Here is a 21,199-nt window from a genome sequence, read left to right on the forward strand (position 1 = left end):
TCGACGGAGGCGCATGATTTTGGGCCAGTGGCGCGCCCCATTGGTTTAGAAAATTTTGAAAAATAGTAATAACACCATAGAGAATGATGAAGGTAACGTTTATGAGGAGGTTGGTTTTTTCTGAAAGCCGCATGAGTCATAGTGATTTAAAGGGAGCTTGAAGGCGAGCTCTACACTCCAGCTATTTTTTCTGCCACAGGATAAGAGGCTTAACTTTGTGCACTTGATCTAGTATTGCTAGTGGCCCATCCCTCAGTGTTTGACATTTTTTTTTTCTTGCATGTGCACGCATGTTCACCGCAGGTATATATTAGGCGTGCCTACTGATAACGAATTAGTCGAGAGTACATCTTCCGTCATTGTGTTTGTCTTCTTAACGTGAAAGCAGCTTTTGTGCTGTGGTCGCTGAACTGAATAGGACAGTTGCGCAATTTAAGTGTGAGCAAGCATGCGCGATCATGTGAACACCCCTTGCACATTACCTGTGTTCGTAAGAAACCCAAATAATCGTCACCCACTCATACGTGCGTGGCAGCCCAATCCAAAGCAAATTCAAGAAAAAAATGCAATGTGGGCTAGCCAGCGCTTATCACTCGCAATAACACGGGTATACTTGCCATTAATTTTTTTCAGGGTCTGCATTCATCATATATAAATGACTGACGCACACATCGGGGTAAGCTGGAAAGAAACCTCCTCTACAAGCCGCTATTTTGATTTTCAGTAAAACAGGCTACGGATCCTAACAATCACGAAAGATGCGAACTAGATGCTGTGTCTTCGCACATAATTGTTTACAGCGGAGTGCAGAATCTATAGTGCTGCATTTCCGAGTGCGAGACGACGTGCGAGTTGATGGCGTCCCAGCAGAATATTCAGCATACTCAGGACAGCTCATTTTTACGCAACATACAAATTGTGCCGCAATAACGCTGATGAGCAGGCCGGATATAAAGTTTGCAGGAACTCCACTGGAGTTGTCTAAAAATGCGTAAGTGTACCTCCCAATTTCAGTTGGCTCATCCCCAAATTTAACTTAGCCCACCTCCAAATTTTAGTTGGGACACCCCTAAATGTTAAGTTGTCCCACCCGCAAAGTTTAAGTAAGCCCACCCGAAGTTTAGGTTGGGCCACCCCCGAATTTCAAGTTTGCCCGTGCGCAACTTTCAAGTTGGCCCACCCCCACATTTAAATTTGCCCGTTGTCAAATTTCAAGTTGCTGATCCCCAAATTTCAGTTTGCCCAACCCTAAATTTCAAGTTGGTCTACCGCCAAATTTAGGTTGGCCCCCTCCCCCCCCCCCCCACATTTAGATTTGCCCGTTGTCGAATTTCAAGTTGGCCCACCCCAAAATTTAAGATGTCCTCCACCAAATATCAGTTGACCGACCCCAACTAGAGGATTCCCCATGCATTCTTTATGGAGCCTATATATCCATCCCTATGGGAATTCTCTCTGATGTATTTTATTCCTCTATTTGGTTTTGATTGCTCCGTATCGCCTATGAAGCTTCAATGATCTATATTTACACTATTATTACAATTAAATGTCGTAACTTCGCAAATTACGCATTTTGGTGCAGATACAAGACATTCCACGTTTCGCGTGACGGGTTGGGGTACTCGCCAAAGAATGCTTACGCATTAAAGATGCAACATTAGGAGACGCTTTGATACGAAGAATAAGAAAGGTGCCTTACCTCGCAAACAGCACTGCTCTTTGTCGGAACAAAGTAGTGTCGGCCAATGCTTTGCAGCCACTGCTTCTTGCGCAAGCCCTCACGCGTTCCTTGTGGTGTCATAAAAATTGCATAACCATCTTCAGGCTTCGTGCTGCAGTTATATGCTCTACAGGATGGCATAGCATTAGCACAACGCCGCAGGAAACAGAGCGTGCGACGTTCACTGCGCCGATATAGATGTAGATACTTGTGATCTAAAAGCAGGTACCCACTTTCGGGGATCGGGCCAGCCGAGTTGAACAGAAAAATGGCTAAAAAAAAAAAAAAAAATCGCACGAAAGCCGCATTGTGTCTACACACTCTGAAAGGGATTTTTGTGCTGTAGCAGGTGTTGCTGCATTTTTTTTATTATAAAGTGCTACGCTGACTAGGTGTGGGGTGTAAACAAGGCGGACGGATCCTGCGCATTTCATGTTTGTTCTAAATATTCTCTGTCACACCTCCTACGAAATATGCCATATATGTCGAAATATTAAAAAGTGCAACCTGACAAATCTCTTGCAAGAAAGTTTCTTGATTCACCCCTTCGAACTCTCTGCTCAAACTCATATTATTCTTGCGGTATGGCGATTTTTTAAATGAAAACACTGCCACATACATTTGTCACATCAACATCTCTGATAATATTTCTTTTTATTTTACAGTGCAAGCGTCTGCTCCAAGTAATGGTGAAGTCGCTATGGGAAGTGGTAACAAATTTAACGAAACCACCGCGTTATCGTGTACCTCGAGGGCCTAACCAGCCCGCCGTCATCCAGGTACTGACCAACCTGCCTACCGACGTCAGCTCCCTGCCCTGAAACCCCTGGCCAGCCCACCGTTCTCGGCACCTTGCCCAATTCCTATCCTGATAAACTGTTTGAAGGTAACCGAGCGTCACCCATCTAAGTCCACGGAAAATGCCTGTTTGTGAAAATTTATTTGCAAATAAACTGTCATAAAAGTCAATTTCAGTATTCCTTTATTATTATTTGCAAGTATAGAGGACTTCTGCTCTTGACATAATATATTTTCGTCGAGCTTTCCTAGCTACTATTGAGGAAGACGGTATGGGGACAATTGCTATAAAAGTGCCACTAGCAAAAGGTTTGCGGTAAGAATGGCTGCGGGCTCTAGAGCCAGCGTGTCTAAAATATTCGTCATGCGAAGGCCATTAGCTCAAAGCTGGCATTAATAATGACAACGATATGGCTCAACACTGGTCCTACGCTGGCAGCATAATGGCTGCTGCAATTGGCTCAAAGCTGGCATTAATAATGGCAACGATATGGCTCAACACTGGTCCTACGCTGGCAGCACAATGGCTGCTACATTGGCTCAAAGCTGGCATTAATAGCGGCAACGATATGGCTCAACACTGGTCCTACGCTGGCAGCATGATGGCTGCTGCATTGGCTCAAAGCTGGCATTAATAATGGCAACGGTATGGCTCAACGTTGGTCCTACGCTGGCAGCACAGTGGCTGCTGCATTGGCATAGCATTGGTCCAATCTTGGCTTGAACGCTGGGCCAGCATTGGATTGGGTTGCACTTTGCCAATATGCCAACATTGGTCTAATATTGGTACCAATTTCTGCCAGCATTGGGCCATGGTTGGACCATTGCTGGTGTGCTGCCTGGGGCCAATATTTTTTCATTCGTTTAATCATTCTTATTCACCTCCATCCCATACCCCTGTATGCCCTGAGGCATTTGCCCTCGCATTAAAAAGATACAAAGATTTCTAGATTTCAAGGGAATTTTTTATAACAGTTTTTAAAGTTTTTATATCAACTCTATCACAATAAGCTGAACCTGAATTCCAGTTTGTATTTGAAGCCTCCTGGAAGGGTTTCACCACGAAATAACCACAATTACGCTATAATGCCTTATGTGCCAAGAGTTGATGTCTTTAAGCACTCTTTCATTGTCAAGACAATTGTTGAGTCGAATAACTTGCATTCTTGTGTGTTTCCGAGCAATAACATCGTTGACTCTTTTGAAGAAAACTTGACTACGTTCTTTGCGTGAACTTTGTGCTCTGTATTCTCACCCTGTAACAGCCCGGCAGGGCTCACAGTATTAGAAATAAATTGCATGCACTTCGTTATATCCATTATTTTGTTATAACGAGGTGTAAGCTAAGATAGACAATTCAAGGCTTTCCTTCGCTTTACACGGTTGTTAGATATTGACACGTGTACATGTTTATCTTTCTCGGTGACCACGTTTCACCGCTTAACAAATGTTATCACGCAGCGCAGGACGCGCCTTCTTGTATAAGTTTCTGGAATGTTATCGATGGTTCCATGCGCTGTCTGTCACCGAACCTTGTGTAATCTGACTGCATGTATGCGCGACGCGAATAGTGTAGAACTTTGTGGAAGACACACGAGTTCCAGTGATTAGTCCGGAACATTCGACGATTCATCTATAAAAGCCGACGCGCTTGACCCGTTGATCAGATTTTCGACGATCGCCGACCGTGTTCGCTGCTATCGTTGTGCTATAAGTGTAGCCTGTTTTTGTGGGCACAGGTTCCCCCAATAAAAGTTAGTTTTGCCTTTCACAGTATTACTACTGTGTTCTTCAACGTCACCACCACGTGCCAATATTTAGCGCCCGATATGCCGCACAGCCTGCACATGAATAACACGTGCACGCATTTCCTTTTCTTTAATCTGTCATTTTACCTTCCGGGAATGTGCACGCTTCTGTTGCACCGCACATGTAGCCGCACATATTTCATTGAGCTTTTTTTCCACTCGTAGCGTCCATACGTATTTCACGAAGGAAAAAAAAATACATGATGCAAACGTGAAGAAAAGTGCTAGACTCGAGCGACCACGAGCTCAGCAGCGCGATGCTAGAGTCACTAAGCTACGGTGGCAGATATCAGAAACGTGTGCCTACGCAGAGCATGCAGCTACGCAATAGTGTGGGCGCTAGTTTAAAACAGGTACGGATAGGCGATTGTCGCAGAAGATCGCTCGCAGGGACGTGGGTTTTTACCTGGCTGGCTTTCCACAGGCTATCGCAACCGACGTTTTTCTCACGGTGCCGGTTCAACACGAATGTCGCTGCACTAAGCGCATAGTCGCGCGCTACTTTTTTAAATATCGCGCTCTTTATTTGCAGCCGGAAAAATTAAAACCACAGCGGCTATCATCACGGAAACAGATTATTTGGATATTTCTCAATAGGCTGTAAAACTCGAAGATCTTGCGTGGAAATCAATGCTTTATAAGAGTTGGTTAATTAAGCGTTGGCAATTAATTACTTAAGCTCATAAGTAAATGCTATTTGAATTGCTCAAGAGGGCATTTGGTTGCATTCTTGTAAGAATTTTTTTCAAGTTTCGCCCGGCTTAGTTGAAACACTCTGTATGGTACATGCTTCTTCAATCAATGTTCCGGTGGAAACCTGTGAGATATCTGAACAATTAAATAAATTGAGGTGTGCGTGTGCCCACTTGCACCTAGCGGCAAGTGTTGAGCAAGATCAGAGGCTTCTAGCGTTCATCGGCAAGCTCAAGCACTGGTAAACAGGACGACGCCTTTTACAACTGCTCTCATGGGGTCCACATAATTATAGGCCATTGTTATAGGAAAACTAATTATTGGCAAGGCAGAAAAAGTCATTTCTTATTCCTCCTGTGCCACAGACTTGCGGAAAGGTAGTTTACATGTATCTGCATTTCATGAGGCAAAATTTTTTTGTTTTGATACGAGGCCACATTTGTTGAATCGTAGCGGACTATGTGTTGCGATATAGAACAATAACACGCATGCCAAGCAGCTTAATAACACTATGGGTTGAAGCAGTGATGCGACTTCTCGCTGCATATGGTCCACGCAATTAACCCAATTTAGTTGAGTGCGCTGTTACCGCTAAGTAGGAGGTTGAGCTTGCCTTTAAGGAGAGGATGACAGGAGAAGGCGAGGACGTCATTGCGAACTCAATAACGACAGAAGAAGTTATCCTTTACAAGAACACACGGATGTATATAGTGTGCAAGAATGCGCGTCTTAATGGGCGTACATATGTTGCCCTGTGCCTTTAAATAATTTTTAAGTGCGTCCTCCCTGTGCGGCACATGTATTTCTTGTACTTGATTAACTGCAAGCTATGTACCGATCGAGTGTTGTAAATGTATGCAGAACTGTGGGTTATCGTAGATATTTTTCTTGCTGCTGGCACCCGATTTCTGCGAAACCTACCTGTCCAATTAATTTAAATCAAAGAATCCTTAACAGATACATTTTTGCCCTCTTCAGATTTTTACTCACATTAACTTGCATACTTTGAAATAGGAAATAAACATTTATATTGAATGCTGCATCCTGCTTATACTTTCACTTGGTTCTGAAAGCCATGTTACAAGAAAAAAAAAGGCGCCATTCAAAAGGTGTTCAGATGAGATGTTTAGGCTCCTGTGCGGAAGCTTTGTTCACAACACGAACAGCTAGAAATGGCGAGCTTACGTCCGTTTAAGCACCTTAACTCGGCATTCTTCGTATGCAGATGGACGATTGCTATCGTTGAGATTCGGCGTTGCTTTTTCTGTGGTCTCGATACAAAGAGACTAGAGATGCTGGCTTGAATACCAGTTTCCTTGGCAATAATGGAAGCACTGGCCTGGTCAGTGGCATAAAGAGACCGCCACCTTGTCCGCGCAAGTGCATTGCAAACGACTTATCTTCTTGTTTCACTTCTAATTCTTCTCTTTGACATCATACATATGCCGCTTCAAGCGCTTTCAAAATTACTGCATTCGCCAATGTGGAGTTGGTCGCAGCTCGTGCTGCAGGGTATTCTTTATGCAACGCCTGGAAACATTTCCTTCTCCTGCATCTTCATCACATCTACCAGTTCATGCTGCAACTAGCAAATCAAAACCTGGGCAACAATGACTTAACAGGTTTCCAGAACATGTGCTAAGGTCTCGTTCACTCAAGGGACCATTTACTCCCGCCAGCGTTTTGACAACGAGTGTGCGCAGTCATCAACTGTACGTGACGTGTTCATGTTTGCTGTGCGCGCTGACACCTTGCTTATTCAGTAAGCAAGCGAATGTTTACAAGTTGATACGACCGATAAAAGTACTATTCTTACTTCTTATGGCTGTCTGTTAATTTGCTATCGCACTCGATTGTTCTCCTTTCGGGCGAAACTGCGCCTTTTTTCAACCCATCTGAAGGGTGAGCCGAAATTACTTCATTATATTCATTCCTGCCCTCTACTGCAATATATGCCCAATGGCACGCGCAAATTTTGCATGCTAGAAGAAAATGACTTTGCGGCCTGCATGCAGAACGAATACAAGGCCACGTGCGCTCAAAGGTTAGTAAGACAGCAAAAGAAACGTCGGCGTTCGCAACACACGACTTTTTAGCGTCTGACACAATTGCCTTTACGATTACTGCCTTCTGTTTAAATGTTATATTTAGTTTCTGCTCCCCATTTCACTCCTCTCTAGCACCATGAAACCAGCGAAACGGTGACGCGGTTGAAGAAATTAGCTTGCACGCTGCGGCGCGAACAATTTTCGTCGTGTTCAAGCAGCACGTGGGGCACACAGGGAGGCGTGGCCTCTGAGATTGCACCGGTGCAATCTCCGAGGCCAGACCTTGCTGCACCAGCCTGCGCGGCGCCGCAGTGAGAGAAAGTGCGAGAGTGATAATTAGCCGCTGCTTATGCGCATGAACGCGCAGTCATGCGACGGACTAGTGTTCGACGGTGCATCCAACGCAAATAACCAGGAGTTTTGAACTTTGGCAACGAATGTGTGCTCAACCTCGCGGAAAGCGATATATTCGGCCTGAAAAGGTAATATGTTACAAATCTAGTTTGGTATATCTGTTGACAGAATAATTTTGCTTCGTTGAAACGAGGTTTTAATTACGTGGATATCTATGGGGAATTCAAGGGGATGTTCACTTCGTTACATCCCAAATTCATTATAACGAGGTTTGGCTGTAGCATATATATGTTATTATATTTTGTCCTACCTTCTGATATCAGGTGTCAAATCAATATCAAGCCTAATTAGGAACAAGCTGAATTTTCTGCGAGTACATCAGCTTGTGCAACTGCTAAAGCCAGCTCCTTGAATTGCGAAGTAGCAATGTGTGATGAATTGAGAAACAGTTAGAAAGCAAAACTCTAGAAGGTGGATTATAAACATTTTATGTATATAAGGTGGCTCGTTATTGATTTGTCGTATTATAAATTCTTTCAGTCGTTTGGCAACCTTAGCGCTTGATTTGTATATATATTCACGCTTTATGTTAAGCGTGGCACTAACACCGGTTACCACTTTTGTGGCCGTGCAAATACTTCATTGGTGCTGTTGTAATCGCACCGCTGGCCCGAGTTGTTGGGGTCTCGGTGCTGACGCCTGTTATTGCCACTGGGTCGCAAGCCCCAAGGGTAGCGTTGGCCTGGCGGCCTGGGGCACTGGAAGCATCCGAAGGTCCCGGCAAAGCAAGAGAAGACTGGTAACAGAACAACTTGTTTATTCTAACATAGCAAAAGAGCGGCCGGTCAGGTCGACCGAAGTGGAGAGACGGGAGAGCACGTAACTCAACAGTACAAATCGGAGCCTCTCTCCTGGCGTCCGGGGGCAGCTGCTCTTATACCCTCGGCGTCGCGGTCCAAAAGAGAAGGTCACGGGATGAAGGTCACGGGACGGCGGAGCATGACCCCACGACGGCGCGAACTGTCGGGCCGAGAGACCTGCTGAACCGAGTGTAGTGACGCATCGCCAACCTTCACCCACACGACGGCGCGAACAGTTGAGCCGAGAGACGTCCAGGCTCCTCATTCGGGGAACTCCGCTCCCCGGCTGCCGCGCTTTGACAAGCGAGGGCACACACACACACACGCACACACGAAGACACGTGGCACTGAAACACGCCTGGACACGCTTGGCGGGTAGGCGTTGCGGCGGCGTCGAACGGGCCAAAATGTCCGCCGCTTTGAACAAAGCCCCGGCGTCCGTTGCATCCGCGCCGGCATTACCGCGCGTTGTAGGCGAAACGTAACAGTGCTGTGGTGGGTTGTAAGAATTGGACCATAGGCATTGATGCTGTCGGTGCAGTAAAGCATTTCTTTAATATTGTAAGAATGAAGAACATTCTCTTTCATTTGTCCATTTAACAGGTAGCGGGAGACATTCATTTCTTATATACCAGGGCTAATCAGAAAGTGTTCGCCCCCTATTTTTTATTAGCCAAAACAAGGTGCACACAAGTAATTACAAACATAGGTACTATTCTACGTATTTTGCACTATTTTCCCACATAGTCCCCACACCGGTTCAGACATTTGTCCCATCGCCGCACCAAACTTGAGAGGCCCCTGTGGCAGAATTCGTCCGAGTGACTGTGGAATCAGTGTCGGACTGGCTGTCTTGGCTTCATCGTTGCACGTGAATCTTCTCAAAGCGAGACACCTTTCCCTATACGTTGGATGCATCTTGCTGTGGATTTTCATGGGCGTTCGTCCCCTGCTCCTTAGTAAACGAATCATTGCTCGTACACCATGGACGTGTGAAGCACAACCGCCATCTTCAACAACTGACAGCAGCGCCATGCCACGGAGCTAGTGGCAGATAAGGGCAGGAAGGTCCAAGAAAGGTCCAATGGGAATGGATATGTTGACTTCGCATTTAAGCCATAATTTAGCTAAAAAATAGAAGCAATGACTTTCTGATTCGCCCTCGATGCTAATGTGATACAGGAAGGTTGTCTTGTGCTTTTTTAAATTATTCTATGTGTACCAAACATCCGTGCAAGAAAAAAGAAACTTCCGTGACAGTGGGCTGGAGTACTCTATGATATTCCACCTGCAAATCTCGATCAGTGTTCGCAAATCAAGTAAAATAATCTTGGGTCTTCACAGACCATCGCATATATGCAGCGTCGGCCGATTCGAGCCAGATCACTGAAGCTACGCAGCATTTCGTAGGACAGTTGACATCGGAAAGAGACGGACAGTCTGGATTGCAATAATGTGACACGAGTTTTTTGCGTCTCCAGACTACTTAAAATGCCATCATTCTTGTGCTTGTATACTTCCTGTTACAATGTGGTTCCCGCTGTGAGTTGACATGTTTGGCAGACGTTGCTGTCATCTTTGCAACTACTCCCTCGCCCATTGAGCGAAAGTGGTACTTTTCAATTCAGCTTTAAGGTGCTGACGGTTGTATGAACGTTAAATAGTCCTCACTAGACATTGTGACGAAACTCTTTTAAAGAGCTTTGAAATGGCTTGTATATGTCACCTTGGGGTCCTAAAGGATCTGTCGCTCAAGAAAATGTAGGGCTACGTTATGTATTTACTGAATAAGATGTGTCATACCTTGGTCTTCGGGAACCTGTTTAAACCGTTAAAGTGCGTTTTTAAGACCGCTGCCGAACGTCTCACAAAATTTTTTTAGTCGTTCTTAAACGACCGCAAGGTGTCTTGCAAAATGTTTTATATTCCTAATTTGGCGATGCATTAGCCGGTCTTCATGACGGCTACAAGGTGTTTTAAAATATCTAACAAGGTCACGTTAAGACGGCTACAAGACGTCTTAAATATATCGTGAAAACTTCTAGAAGACGTCTTGCAGACATTATAAGGTGATTGCCAAGACGTCTTGCTAATCTTGTCAAGATGTCGTGTAGATGGCTAAACGACTAATGTGTTGAGAGGGCTAGGTGTCTTTCATCCTAACATTTTTAATCAAAATGGGTCAATTTCCGATTGGAACGCCGATTACAAAAAGAAGTTTTTAATCAAAAATGAGTCAAATGCTGGAGATGTTTAAACAAAAGTTAGCCAGAACCACTTAACCAATGGGTCTGCTCCGCGAACACTTCGTGCGAGGCCTTCAACAGAGCGAAAGACCCAAAACATTCTGCCGACTGTTCAGAAGAGTGCGTCTGCCAGGAAGAAACACCCGTTCTATACATATACAGTCATCGTCATCGCCACGTACACTGGCGACTCTTATGCAACAGGGGATGGCTCCGAGGAAAGAATATTTATTGTATTAAGTCTATCGCACAGCATTGCGAAAGCGTTCGCCGCTGCTATTTAGACTTTTTTTGTGTGGCCAAGGCGAGCCAAAATATTTTTTTAAAGGACCCCTTACCAGGCCCCATAGAAAATCTTGGTTATACGCTGAAAGTTGTTACATGTCCCCTAGGGAGCGTTCTGCTGCAAAAATTTTTCAAATCGGCTGATTAATAGCCGATATAGAAATGTTTCAGTGCCGCGAACCCATGATTTCCGCAGGCGGGCTCCACTGCCAAGCAAGGCGCTCTCTCCACACGCCCCGTCTAGCCTTCGCAAGCGAAATTCCTTCCCTGCGTTCTCCCATACCGGACCTCGAGGATCGCGTGACGCATACGTCACAGGCCCCGCGTTCATTTCTTTTCTCCTCGCTTTCTTTTCTTTTCGACACTGCACACTTCCGTGACGGCGTAGCGCGCGAGCTGTTGTCTCGTTCGCGCAGCGTACAAATTTTGCGCGCTGTGCACAAGGACACGTGACTAGCGGTATAATTCAGTGCTACACGAATACCGAGGCAGAACGAGCGGATCGATGAGAGTGATCACGCGCTGGAACATGGTAGAAAATGGCATAGTTCCGGTACCTGCGCAGGTGACCGCATGACCGTGGGAACAAGCAGACGAAGCGGAAGTACGTTTATTTTATTTATTTATTTATTTATTTATTTATTTATTTATTTATTTATTTATTTATTTATACGTACTGCAGCCTCGGTGAGGCTATTGCAGGAGTGGGTAGTGAAAAAAAAAGGAAAGCAAGAAAACGAGATACAGGCACAAAAAAATATGAATATCAAGTATATGTTTTTGCTTTCAAAAATGCTTGCATAGGTAAAGAGCGGATGCTTCCAGGCAGTGCATTCCACAGTTCAATGGCCAGTGGAAAGAAGCTGTGCTTGAACATCTCCGTTCGGCAAAAGAAAGCGATAAGGTTGAGATTATGAAAACTCCTAGTGATAGAAGGTGGACTAAAGTTCATATAATTATTTAGTGTATCAAGGCGCTCAGAATGAATCAGCGTGTGTAAAAATTTCATGCATTCTAAGCGGCGGCGAGATGAAAGAACTGTAAGACCTGTAGCTGTATAATGGGAAGAAGGGGAAAAATCTCGGCTATAGTTGCGAAAAATGAAGCGCACTGATTTCTTTTGGACTGATTCTAACTTTTTAATATCGGATTTCTTATGAGGATTCCATATGATGCAGCCATAATCAAGAATGGGGCGGATAAGTGTTTTATACGTCATCAGTTTGGTATCCTTTGGAGCCTTACGCAGTGAACGATGGAGGTAACCGAGACGTCTAAAAGCTTTGTTACATATGATGTCAATGTGTTTCGACCATGACATGTCATGGGAGAAATGAAGACCAAGGTGTTTAAATTCGGTTACTCTTTTTAAATCTTGACCATGGAAAGTGTACGTGAAAAGTGATGGAGATGGGCGTCTGGAGAAGGACATGGAAACAGTTTTAGAGAAATTAATGTTCATTTGCCATTCCTTGCACCACCTACAAAATTTTGCAAAGGAGTCATTAAGTAAATCATGATCCATTGGTGTGTTAATACTATGATAGAGGACGCAATCATCAGCGTAAAGACGAATACTAACGGACACGCAATGCGGCAAGTCATTAATATATAATAAGAAAAGAAGCGGGCCTAAAACGGAACCTTGTGGGACGCCGGATGAAACACTAACAGGAGAGGAAATAGAGCCGTTAAATTGCATAGACTGAGAACGCTGGGTTAGGAAGCTATGTATCCTACCAACCAGAGAAGGGTTATTTAGAATGGAGTAAATCTTGTAGAGGAGTTTTGGGTGTGGGACAGTGTCGAAAGCTTTGGATAAGTCAACAAAAATGCCGTCAATCTGTCCGCCTAAATCTAATGACTGGCATATATCGTGCGTGAATTCGATTAGTTGGGTAGTGGTGCTAAATCCGCGACGGAAACCATGTTGGTAATTGGATAGGATATTGTGGCTTTCAAGAAATTCCGCGATGTGCTTAAAAATTATATGTTCGAGTAACTTGCATGAGTGGGCAGTTAATGAAATGGGTCTGTAGTTCTGCAGAAGTTGAGCGTTACCGGATTTGTATATCGGAATGACCGTAGCAAGCTTCCAGGATTCGGGAACAGTGGAGGTGGATAATGATTTACGGAAGATAACGGAGAGGTATCTGCTTGTCCAAAGGGAGTAGCGAACGAGGAAAGAATTGGGTATGTCATCTGGGCCGCAGCTCTTTTTAGTATCTAAATGGAGGATCATGTTCAGAACACCTGAGCTAGAGACGACGATGTCTTCAATAGGAGGGTATGAGTCACAGCTAAAAGGTGGAAGTGAAGAGTTATCCTGTGTGAACACGGAATGAAAATACGTTTTAAAAGCGGAAGCTCTCTTGCTTCGGTGCGTAGTAAAAGAAAAACACGCAGACACTCCGTTTATGTGTTTTATTATTTCTCTAAACTTCAATTCGTCAATTCAAGCAACGCATCGCACTTATAACAGATGTTGTCTTGAATAATTCTCGAAGTCAAGTGTAACCACGAGCGACGTCACACTGCGGACACCAGTACGTAGGCGCAGGCACACGAGTACGTCATCATTCGGCTTGGAGCGCGGCGGCCGCGAGGAGAAGGAAAAACGGTGCTCGGTTTGAAATGTCAGACCTTTCCGCGGCGCGTAGCGATGTCATACTTTGCAGACGCGATTGTTATCGCGCGATGTATGCTCTGCGCTTGTCAGCTCAAGATGGCCAGACCTAGTGAGGGGCCCTTTAAATGAAAATGGGCCATTAATTGCGTGATATATTTATAAGTGGAAATCAAAATTGTACTTTTGAATACCGGCTAGTAATAATAATAATAATAATAATAATAATAATAATAATAATAATAATAATAATAATAATAATAATAATAATAATAATAATAATAATAATCTTTATTTCACTCATGAAGTGAGGGAGTGCGGAAAAAAAAAAAGCTGACAAGCCAGCTTGACTAGTTCCTAGCTCCCCGGAGTACAAAATAGAAGAAACAGAACACTTTTCGCATGGCAACATAAAAAGCACAAACAAATAGTAATAGTAATGCAGCAATAACTTGTCGATAACAGTGAGAATAAGTTACTATAGAAATAAAAATTTGTTAACTGCGTGATCGACCAATGTTAAAGGAAACGTACAAACATGAAAAAACTGCAAGTAAAAAGCGCTACATAATGAAGGAAAAGACGAAAAATAAAACGGCACACATTTGTGTAGTATGAAACAGTACATTGCAATGCGTATAGCGTACATGCGCAGAGATGAAAAAACCACGTGACATTCTGTCATGCTAAAGGAGCCACAAAAGAACAATTTCAGTTCTATAATAATATAATAGGTTATCCGCATTATACTGTAAATGCAGCGTTGAGGTTCTTTGATGACATGAGGAAACTGACGAAAAATTGCAGGGTGGACCATACTATCAGTAGAAAGCAATTGCGTTTTTTTCCATTGCGAGTCAAGTGGATTTGGCGCTTATAAACTAGTTCACACAAACACACACACACACACACACACACACACACACAGATATATATATATATATATATATATATATATATATATATATATATATATATATATATATATATATATATATATATATATACAGTCTAGCCCGGTTATAACGAAGCCACTTATAGCGAAATAGCGGTTATAACGAAGGGATTTCAATTTCCCATTCCCATTTTTGCGTTTTCAATACATTTTCGGTCCGGTTTTAACGAAGTAAATAAGAGCGCGTCAGCGGATATAACGAAGAGATTTGATACCAACCGAAAAATAATCTGTCAATCAACACATTTTTGCGTCCTTGAGGCGATTTTTTTCCGCGAAAATAAGAGCAAAATTCGGCTGACGGCGTCCTTTCTTGGCGTCGTCTGCTCTCTCGCGGAGCGAAAGGTTGCTTCACTGCATCGCATGGCACGCCGGTCTCGTGTTGCGCCGTCCGTGAACGGCGTCCCGGAGTAGAGCGGTAGAGCACGCCGCGCAGGGGAAAAATGTAAAAAAGAAAAGAGACGATTTTTTTTAATATGTCGTGCTTCTTTTTATATTTCGTGACCGCTTTGCCTCAGCGGACCTACTTAGCTGTCCACTTTCTCGGAACTGACAAAACATGGACTTCGTTTTCGACGACGAAGACCTTGTTGCCACCGAGGATTTCACGACTGAAGAAGTTGCCGGGAGTGTCATGGAAGAGACCTTGGCGGACAGCGCCTCCGACAGCGAATGCGACGATGCTAGTTGTGCCCCTAAGCCGGTCACCTCCGCAGCGGCCATCGCAGCTGTTGACACACTACGGATGTACCTCGGGAGTCCGGAGTTCAACCAGATCTTTGGTTCGCAGTTGAATGGTATGGAAGCCGCAATCCTGAAGTCCGCACTCGCGAAACGTGTTCAGGGGACGCTGGACCACTTCTTTCAGCGGCAATAAATCGGTATGCCCATGTCCGCATTTTTTTTTCATAGTCCACATATTACGAAATAGCGGATATAGCGAACTGATTTCCGATTCCCGCCGACTTTGTTATAACCTGGCTAGACTGTATATATATATATATATATATATATATATATATATATATATATATATATATATATATATATATATATATATATATATCGCGCCAGTGACGGCGGTCTGCTCCGCACCACCGCCAGTTGCACTCCTCTCCTCTAAGAGCCAGGACTTGTGTCGAGTTAGTTCCTGTGCTTGGCTTCACAATGAGGTGGCATCCGCTTGAAGCAAGGTGGCAACATATAGTAACCTAGTCTGCGCTTGAGCTAATCATGATTTGATACATCTAGTGTAGTCTAGCATTCTGCTTATATCTACTTTGTATGTATCGTCGATTACAGCGCTCTAATTAGATTATAAAGTAAGGTACTTCTTTATTGATCCCGGCTCTATCTCTTCCATGCTGATATTTCCCCTATAAATAATATAATTTAAATATAAATTATAATATAATAATAATAATAATAATAAACGCTGAGCAGTTAACACTTCCACCACCGACGAACTCCAGCGCTGTCTTACATTCCCGGCCGATTACGATACTCCTTAGTGCGAATTTTGGGCGCAACTGTTTAGGTGTTTTGAATTCGTGATATTTTTTGGCATAGAGCTCGATTCTGAACGACAGGATCCTCTCGGCAGCGGCGCTGAGCCTCACCTCAGGCAGCTTCTTTAACAGCGGCGGCGGCCGAAGCATTTCCACCGGTTGCATCGCTCACGGTTCAGAAAGAACGCGTGAAAATGGGAACGCGGAGTCTGCGGGGCTCGTGCGGGGCGCATTCTCTAGCGTCGGCGGTGCAGGCGAAGTATCGTATGCGCAGTGGGTCAGAAGCTCAGGCTACCGCTTTGTTTCCATTGCTCTAGTTTCCATGTATGGCATCGGTGGACGCGCTCGTCGCATGCCTGGCCACTGCCGTGAAGCGCGTCTCGTGCGGCACTCTGCCTTCCTCCTCACCCTTTCGCCACGCTTTCCGCCTGCGATATTCTTCTCATGCTATCCCTGCACCCTCACCCTCCCACGCTTTCCTACTCGCGCTTTCCGTGCTCTCGCCGTCTTTCATCCCCAGCTGCGCTCCGCGTTCACTCTTTCATTCTTCGCTGTGCTCACTCGCTCGGTTACACCGACGACGACAACGCTCAACGCAGGAACGGGCGCTGCGCGCTAAAAATCTTCATTCTGTGGGGTCGCAACTCGGTTGCTTAATTTTACTGGTCGCTTCATCTTAGTGGTTGGTACGCGTGCTCTGGCTTGAAAACCTTGTGGGCTTACATGCGATGAACACTTGTCGAGGCACGGCAGGCACTCCTGGACAGTATGGCTGCACGCTCGGTTGTTTTCTATGCAGGCAATGCCACGGAGGCAATTCGCGGCCATCACTGCTTGGGACACCCATTCGTTCTGCAGTAATGAAAAATTACGGTCACTGACCAAGTCCAACGTGAAAAGTTTGTCGTTTCAGCAGGTTCCTTGTTCTCAATGCATCAGACGTAAGCTCAGAAACGTCAAACTTTTCATTTTCGACTTGGTCAGTGAGCGTAATTTTTCATTAATCTAACATGCTAACTGAGCAGACGAGCTTTCATCGGAATCATGACTACCCAATCATTCTATAGCCATCCTGGCTGTTTGAGTTAAGCACGTATGGCAGCCCCATCGATTCCGTCGTCACTCAGAACGTCCATTGAAATGAAGGGCTTGCTTTCGCAGTTGCGGTGACATCCGAAACGAGTCCACGGGCTGTCGGAGACGTTGGCGAGTCGCATCCTGCTTCGAAATTCTTTCTCCTTGAGAATATATGCCAAGCGGTCCGGTCTATTTGTGATTATACCGTCCACGTTATTCCTGCGGCATGCAGCAATGAAAGAAAAAGAAAATTATGCAGATCCCACGCGCTGTGGCAATGGATGTAAGCGAAGTTTCTTTGCGGTTTGCTTTAATTGGCGATCCCGTTTATGGCGTACTTTGAAGTTATTAGGCGCATGGTGCAGTACGAGAGAGGTGACGTGATGGTAAACGTTACCTTCTGCGCGCCAATATTGCTTTTCCACGCAATACACAGAACAAGCAGCGAGACGTGTTTGCTAGAGGCATTGTTGTGCGCCATTGTTCACAGTCTCAGGGAAGGTTAGCACTGTCTAAGCCTTATCGACACCCATCATGCGCCTCTTCCTTCTCTCTTTCTTACACTCTTCCCCTTCCCCTAGTGCAGAGTAGCAGGCTAGAGAAATCACCTTAGGCCGACCTCTCTGCATTTGGTATTTTTAAACCTTCATTCTCTCTCTCTCTCTCTCCCGCACCATGCGTCGCATCAAAGCAGCAATATTAAACAGTGATTGAATTAGTGGGCTTTACGAGCCAAGAACGCAATTTGACTATGAGCCGTGCCGTATTGAGGGACTCGAATTTTGACCACTTGTGGTTTTTAACGTGCACCTAAATGAAATTACAGGAGTCCTTTAAATTTGCATTTCGCCTCCATCGAAATGCGGCCACCGCGGTCGGGATCGACCTCGAGCAACGCCGAAGCCACTGAGCTATTGCGAAGTTTACAGAAGCGTTGATTTTGCTGACTGTCGTCCTGACGCTGAGGAGCTTTATTCTCGGTTTGATACTCCGTGCCGTGTATCAATTGTACGCTGTACTAAACTGCACAATGTTTTATTTTCTTTTATTCTCCCAGAAAGAGCAGAAACTTACTGTGCCGTACCTTGAATTGAAATTTATCCACTTTGTCCACAACAGTTCTCTTCAACAACCACAAAGGAGGCATGGTCTCTGATATTCTGTTCCCACTTTTCAGGGCTACCCGTGCCATGTAGACGAGCTGCCACTAGCGTAACGTTGCTGTTCACTCGCTTCGTGACTGCGCTGGCGAATGAATGTGTCAGGGTGCCGGTTCCACCAACATTCTCCGACTCCCCTCGCTACCTCCTCTCTTAACTTGCGTGTTAGTTCCTCGAAGAAGCGGGACGTGTGTCGAGTGAGCTCCTGAACAGCACTTAGCAATGATGTGAAGGTTGTTTGCATCATGGATCCCGCACCTCAAAGAGGTTCGACGTTAAGCTAACGCATTTCTCTCGCATTTAGCGCTAAATCGCCGCAGAACTTTTTGATGCGAAAGCGTCGAATGCTATTGAGCGAAAAAGCCGCCGAACGTAGTCTGTAGCGGCGAAACGGCCGCTAGAGTCCCATTGGCTGCGATGCCACGTGTCACGAGCGCGCCTCGACCGAGCAGAGCGGACGAAAGGGAATAACTCCTGCCCCGATAGCGCGCCAGGTCGGCCAGGTGTTGCGTGAGGGGAGAGGGCATCGCCAAGACGCCACGCCACCCCGTTCGATCTCGGAAACCGGCGCGCGGTGTCCGAGCCAGCACCGCAGGCTGTACTGTTTGCTGCCTCAGGCAGCACGTACTGCTATCGACTGCAGGCCATGGCGGCCGCTGCTGCTTCCTCGGTCTCTCGTCGCGCAGGACTTTGGTGGCATGCGGCGTTTGCACCGACTTTGCACCGACGTTTGCACCGTTTGCACCGGCTTGCTGGCTCGGGCAACACGTACAGATATGGTACATTACTCGCAGCACAAAGCTTGAAGGACCGCTCAGCGTCGTTCGATGAGATATTAATGCTTTCGCATTCACAACTCGTAAGAAGTGCTTAGGTGTCCTCACATTTTTGTTCAGTGTTGCCTTTCACGATTCGCCACAATCCGGACATTGCGGCTCTACTTCTGGTGAATAACGGCTCAGTCTGCCTCTCGAGGGGAACGACCCTGTCTGAAGCATTCTGAATATAGATGACTGTGGTCTAGTGAGTTTAGCGTGGGGGAGTGGGAACGTCCTCCTCGACAGCTGATAGTGTGTTGTTATTTCGTTGAAGGTGAGCAGCGGGTCGCGGTGCTCCCCTCCCTCCCCGCCACTTCGCTCGCCACGATCGCCGGTGCGTGAGTCCTCGCGCGCGTCCGTGCGCCAGCTCGTTGGCGTTGGGAAATTCGGGGTGCACGTTGGCCCCCATGTGGGCTGGAAACCATTTGACGATGTGCTGACCCGCGGCTCCCTCGCTGCCGAGGACGGCCGCCGCTTCCCGGGATATCGAGCCCGAGGCGAATGCTCTTGCCGCCGATCGCGAATCTGTGTAGACGTAAGGACGTTCGGGGTCTCTCATTGCCATGGCTATTGCCACCTGTTCGGCCACTTCGGACGTTACCCCCTTGACGGATGCTGCGTTAATTATCGTGCCATCCCAGCGTATCGAGATGGCCGCGTACCGGTCGCTGCGCCCGTACTGGGCCGCGTCTACAAATGCCGCCTGTCCCGGGCAGTTGGCGGTCGATTTCAGCAGTGCTCGGGCCTTCGCCTTTCGGCGCCCCTCGTTGAATTGCGTTGAATTGAATCTCCTTAGATTCATTTAATTTTAAGAAGATGCAGTCCGCTTGTCTTCTGTAAAAATCTAAATGTATGGCGAGGCAACGTACTAGTTTTCGCTTTACGCTAGGAGATTCAGTTCTCGCTGCTTCTCAAGAGTCGGCGGCGCAGATTGGAATAGCGCATCGACACGCAATGATGATGATGATGTTGAGTTTAAAAGAACCCCTAAACTGCTCGAGCAACACACAAAGAGTCATTCGCACCTGAGAGACAGCCGGAGCTGGTGCGGAATATCAATGGTCCACTGGTAAGCTTTCTCGACAAAGCCGTATGGTTCTCCCTCGTCGCGGTTTGCGACGACGCTGTTCCTCCTGCGGGCAGGTCGAAGGAAAGAGAGGCAGTTGGTGATACCGTCTCCTTGCCACCGGTGACCTCGTATGCCGAGTTGCCGGTACATCTTCTCAATAGTGTTCAGGTCCTCGTTGTTGGTGATGTCGAATCCTGCGCGGTTGTGGGCAACAGCATGGTTCTATCACTTTGGACAAAAGTTTCGCACGCGCTTAGCTCCAGTCGTGCTGGTGGAGAAAAAGAAACCCAACACTCAGCTTCCTGCTCGCCGGATGTCTTTTCCGAAAGAGGCGGGTCTTTGCTGCTTAGTGTAGCGACGTCATAATTTGAAGCCAAATGATGGCCAACGAGAAAGTGAGAGAATAATGGAAGGGAAGTAAATTAACCAGAGAAGAATACTGGTTTGGGGGGGGGGGGGGCTAGTTGGTTAAGATTCATGGTCATGTTACATGATCTTTCATGTTGTACGTACGCCACATTTATATATGTATATAAACAGCTTGACTTCCTATCATTAAAACCAGTTGAAAGTTTTCACTTGTGTCTGTCATCCCCCAGTCTACGTTCCAAGCGGTGCGCAGATAACATTGAGCCAGAGAAACTAAGGCTGAGCAGGGTAGTCATATTTAGCCCAAATAAAAGTTTGCAGTTGCGCCCGAAAGGCGAAGCACAGATTGCGATAGTAAATTAGTAGATAGCTCTACGAAGTAGGGATAGTAGCTTTATCGGCCGTATCAACTTGTAAACAATTGCTTACTAAATTAACCATGACAGAATGTGTAAGCGTGACTCAACGAAGACAGAAAGAAACAGACACACAGAGACAGCGCTGTCTTTGTGTGTCTGCTTCTTTCTACGTTCTTGTTCACTCGCGTTTACACATTCTATATTGGATTCCCACCAACTAGCCCGTCAATGTGTACAGCTAAATTAACTGGCACGGTAAACATGAACAGATCTCGCTCGATGAGCGCGGAAAGAAGCTGCGAAAACTCTAGAGTTAGGAATCGCGGCAGCAGCCGCGAGGCAACTGAGCTTCAACGCGAACGAAACGCCGTCGCGATCGCTTCGATCTGTCGAAGCGATCTGTCGCTTCAACGCGAACGAAACGCCGTAAGCACTGCGCATACGAA

General features: G+C 45.9%; 1 protein-coding gene across 4 annotated transcripts in view; it reads right to left on the minus strand.

Moving 5' to 3' along the window:
* Positions 1–15,439: 15,439 nt before the first annotated feature.
* Positions 15,440–21,199, minus strand: part of LOC126528900 (dermonecrotic toxin LsaSicTox-alphaIB2i-like) — a 53,656-nt gene continuing 47,896 nt past the window's right edge. For all 4 annotated transcript variants that reach the window (XM_072289818.1, XM_055069791.2, XM_055069792.2 and 1 more), the window contains 2 exons: positions 19,982–20,219; positions 15,440–17,197 (listed from right to left, as the gene is read on the minus strand). In XM_072289818.1, the coding sequence (XP_072145919.1) occupies positions 16,987–17,197; positions 19,982–20,219 (449 nt within the window). In that variant the 3' untranslated portion in view covers positions 15,440–16,986. The remainder of the gene's footprint in view (positions 17,198–19,981; positions 20,220–21,199) is intronic.

Source organism: Dermacentor andersoni, chromosome 8 (assembly GCF_023375885.2).
Source record: "Dermacentor andersoni chromosome 8, qqDerAnde1_hic_scaffold, whole genome shotgun sequence".
Classification (NCBI taxonomy): domain Eukaryota; kingdom Metazoa; phylum Arthropoda; class Arachnida; order Ixodida; family Ixodidae; genus Dermacentor; species Dermacentor andersoni.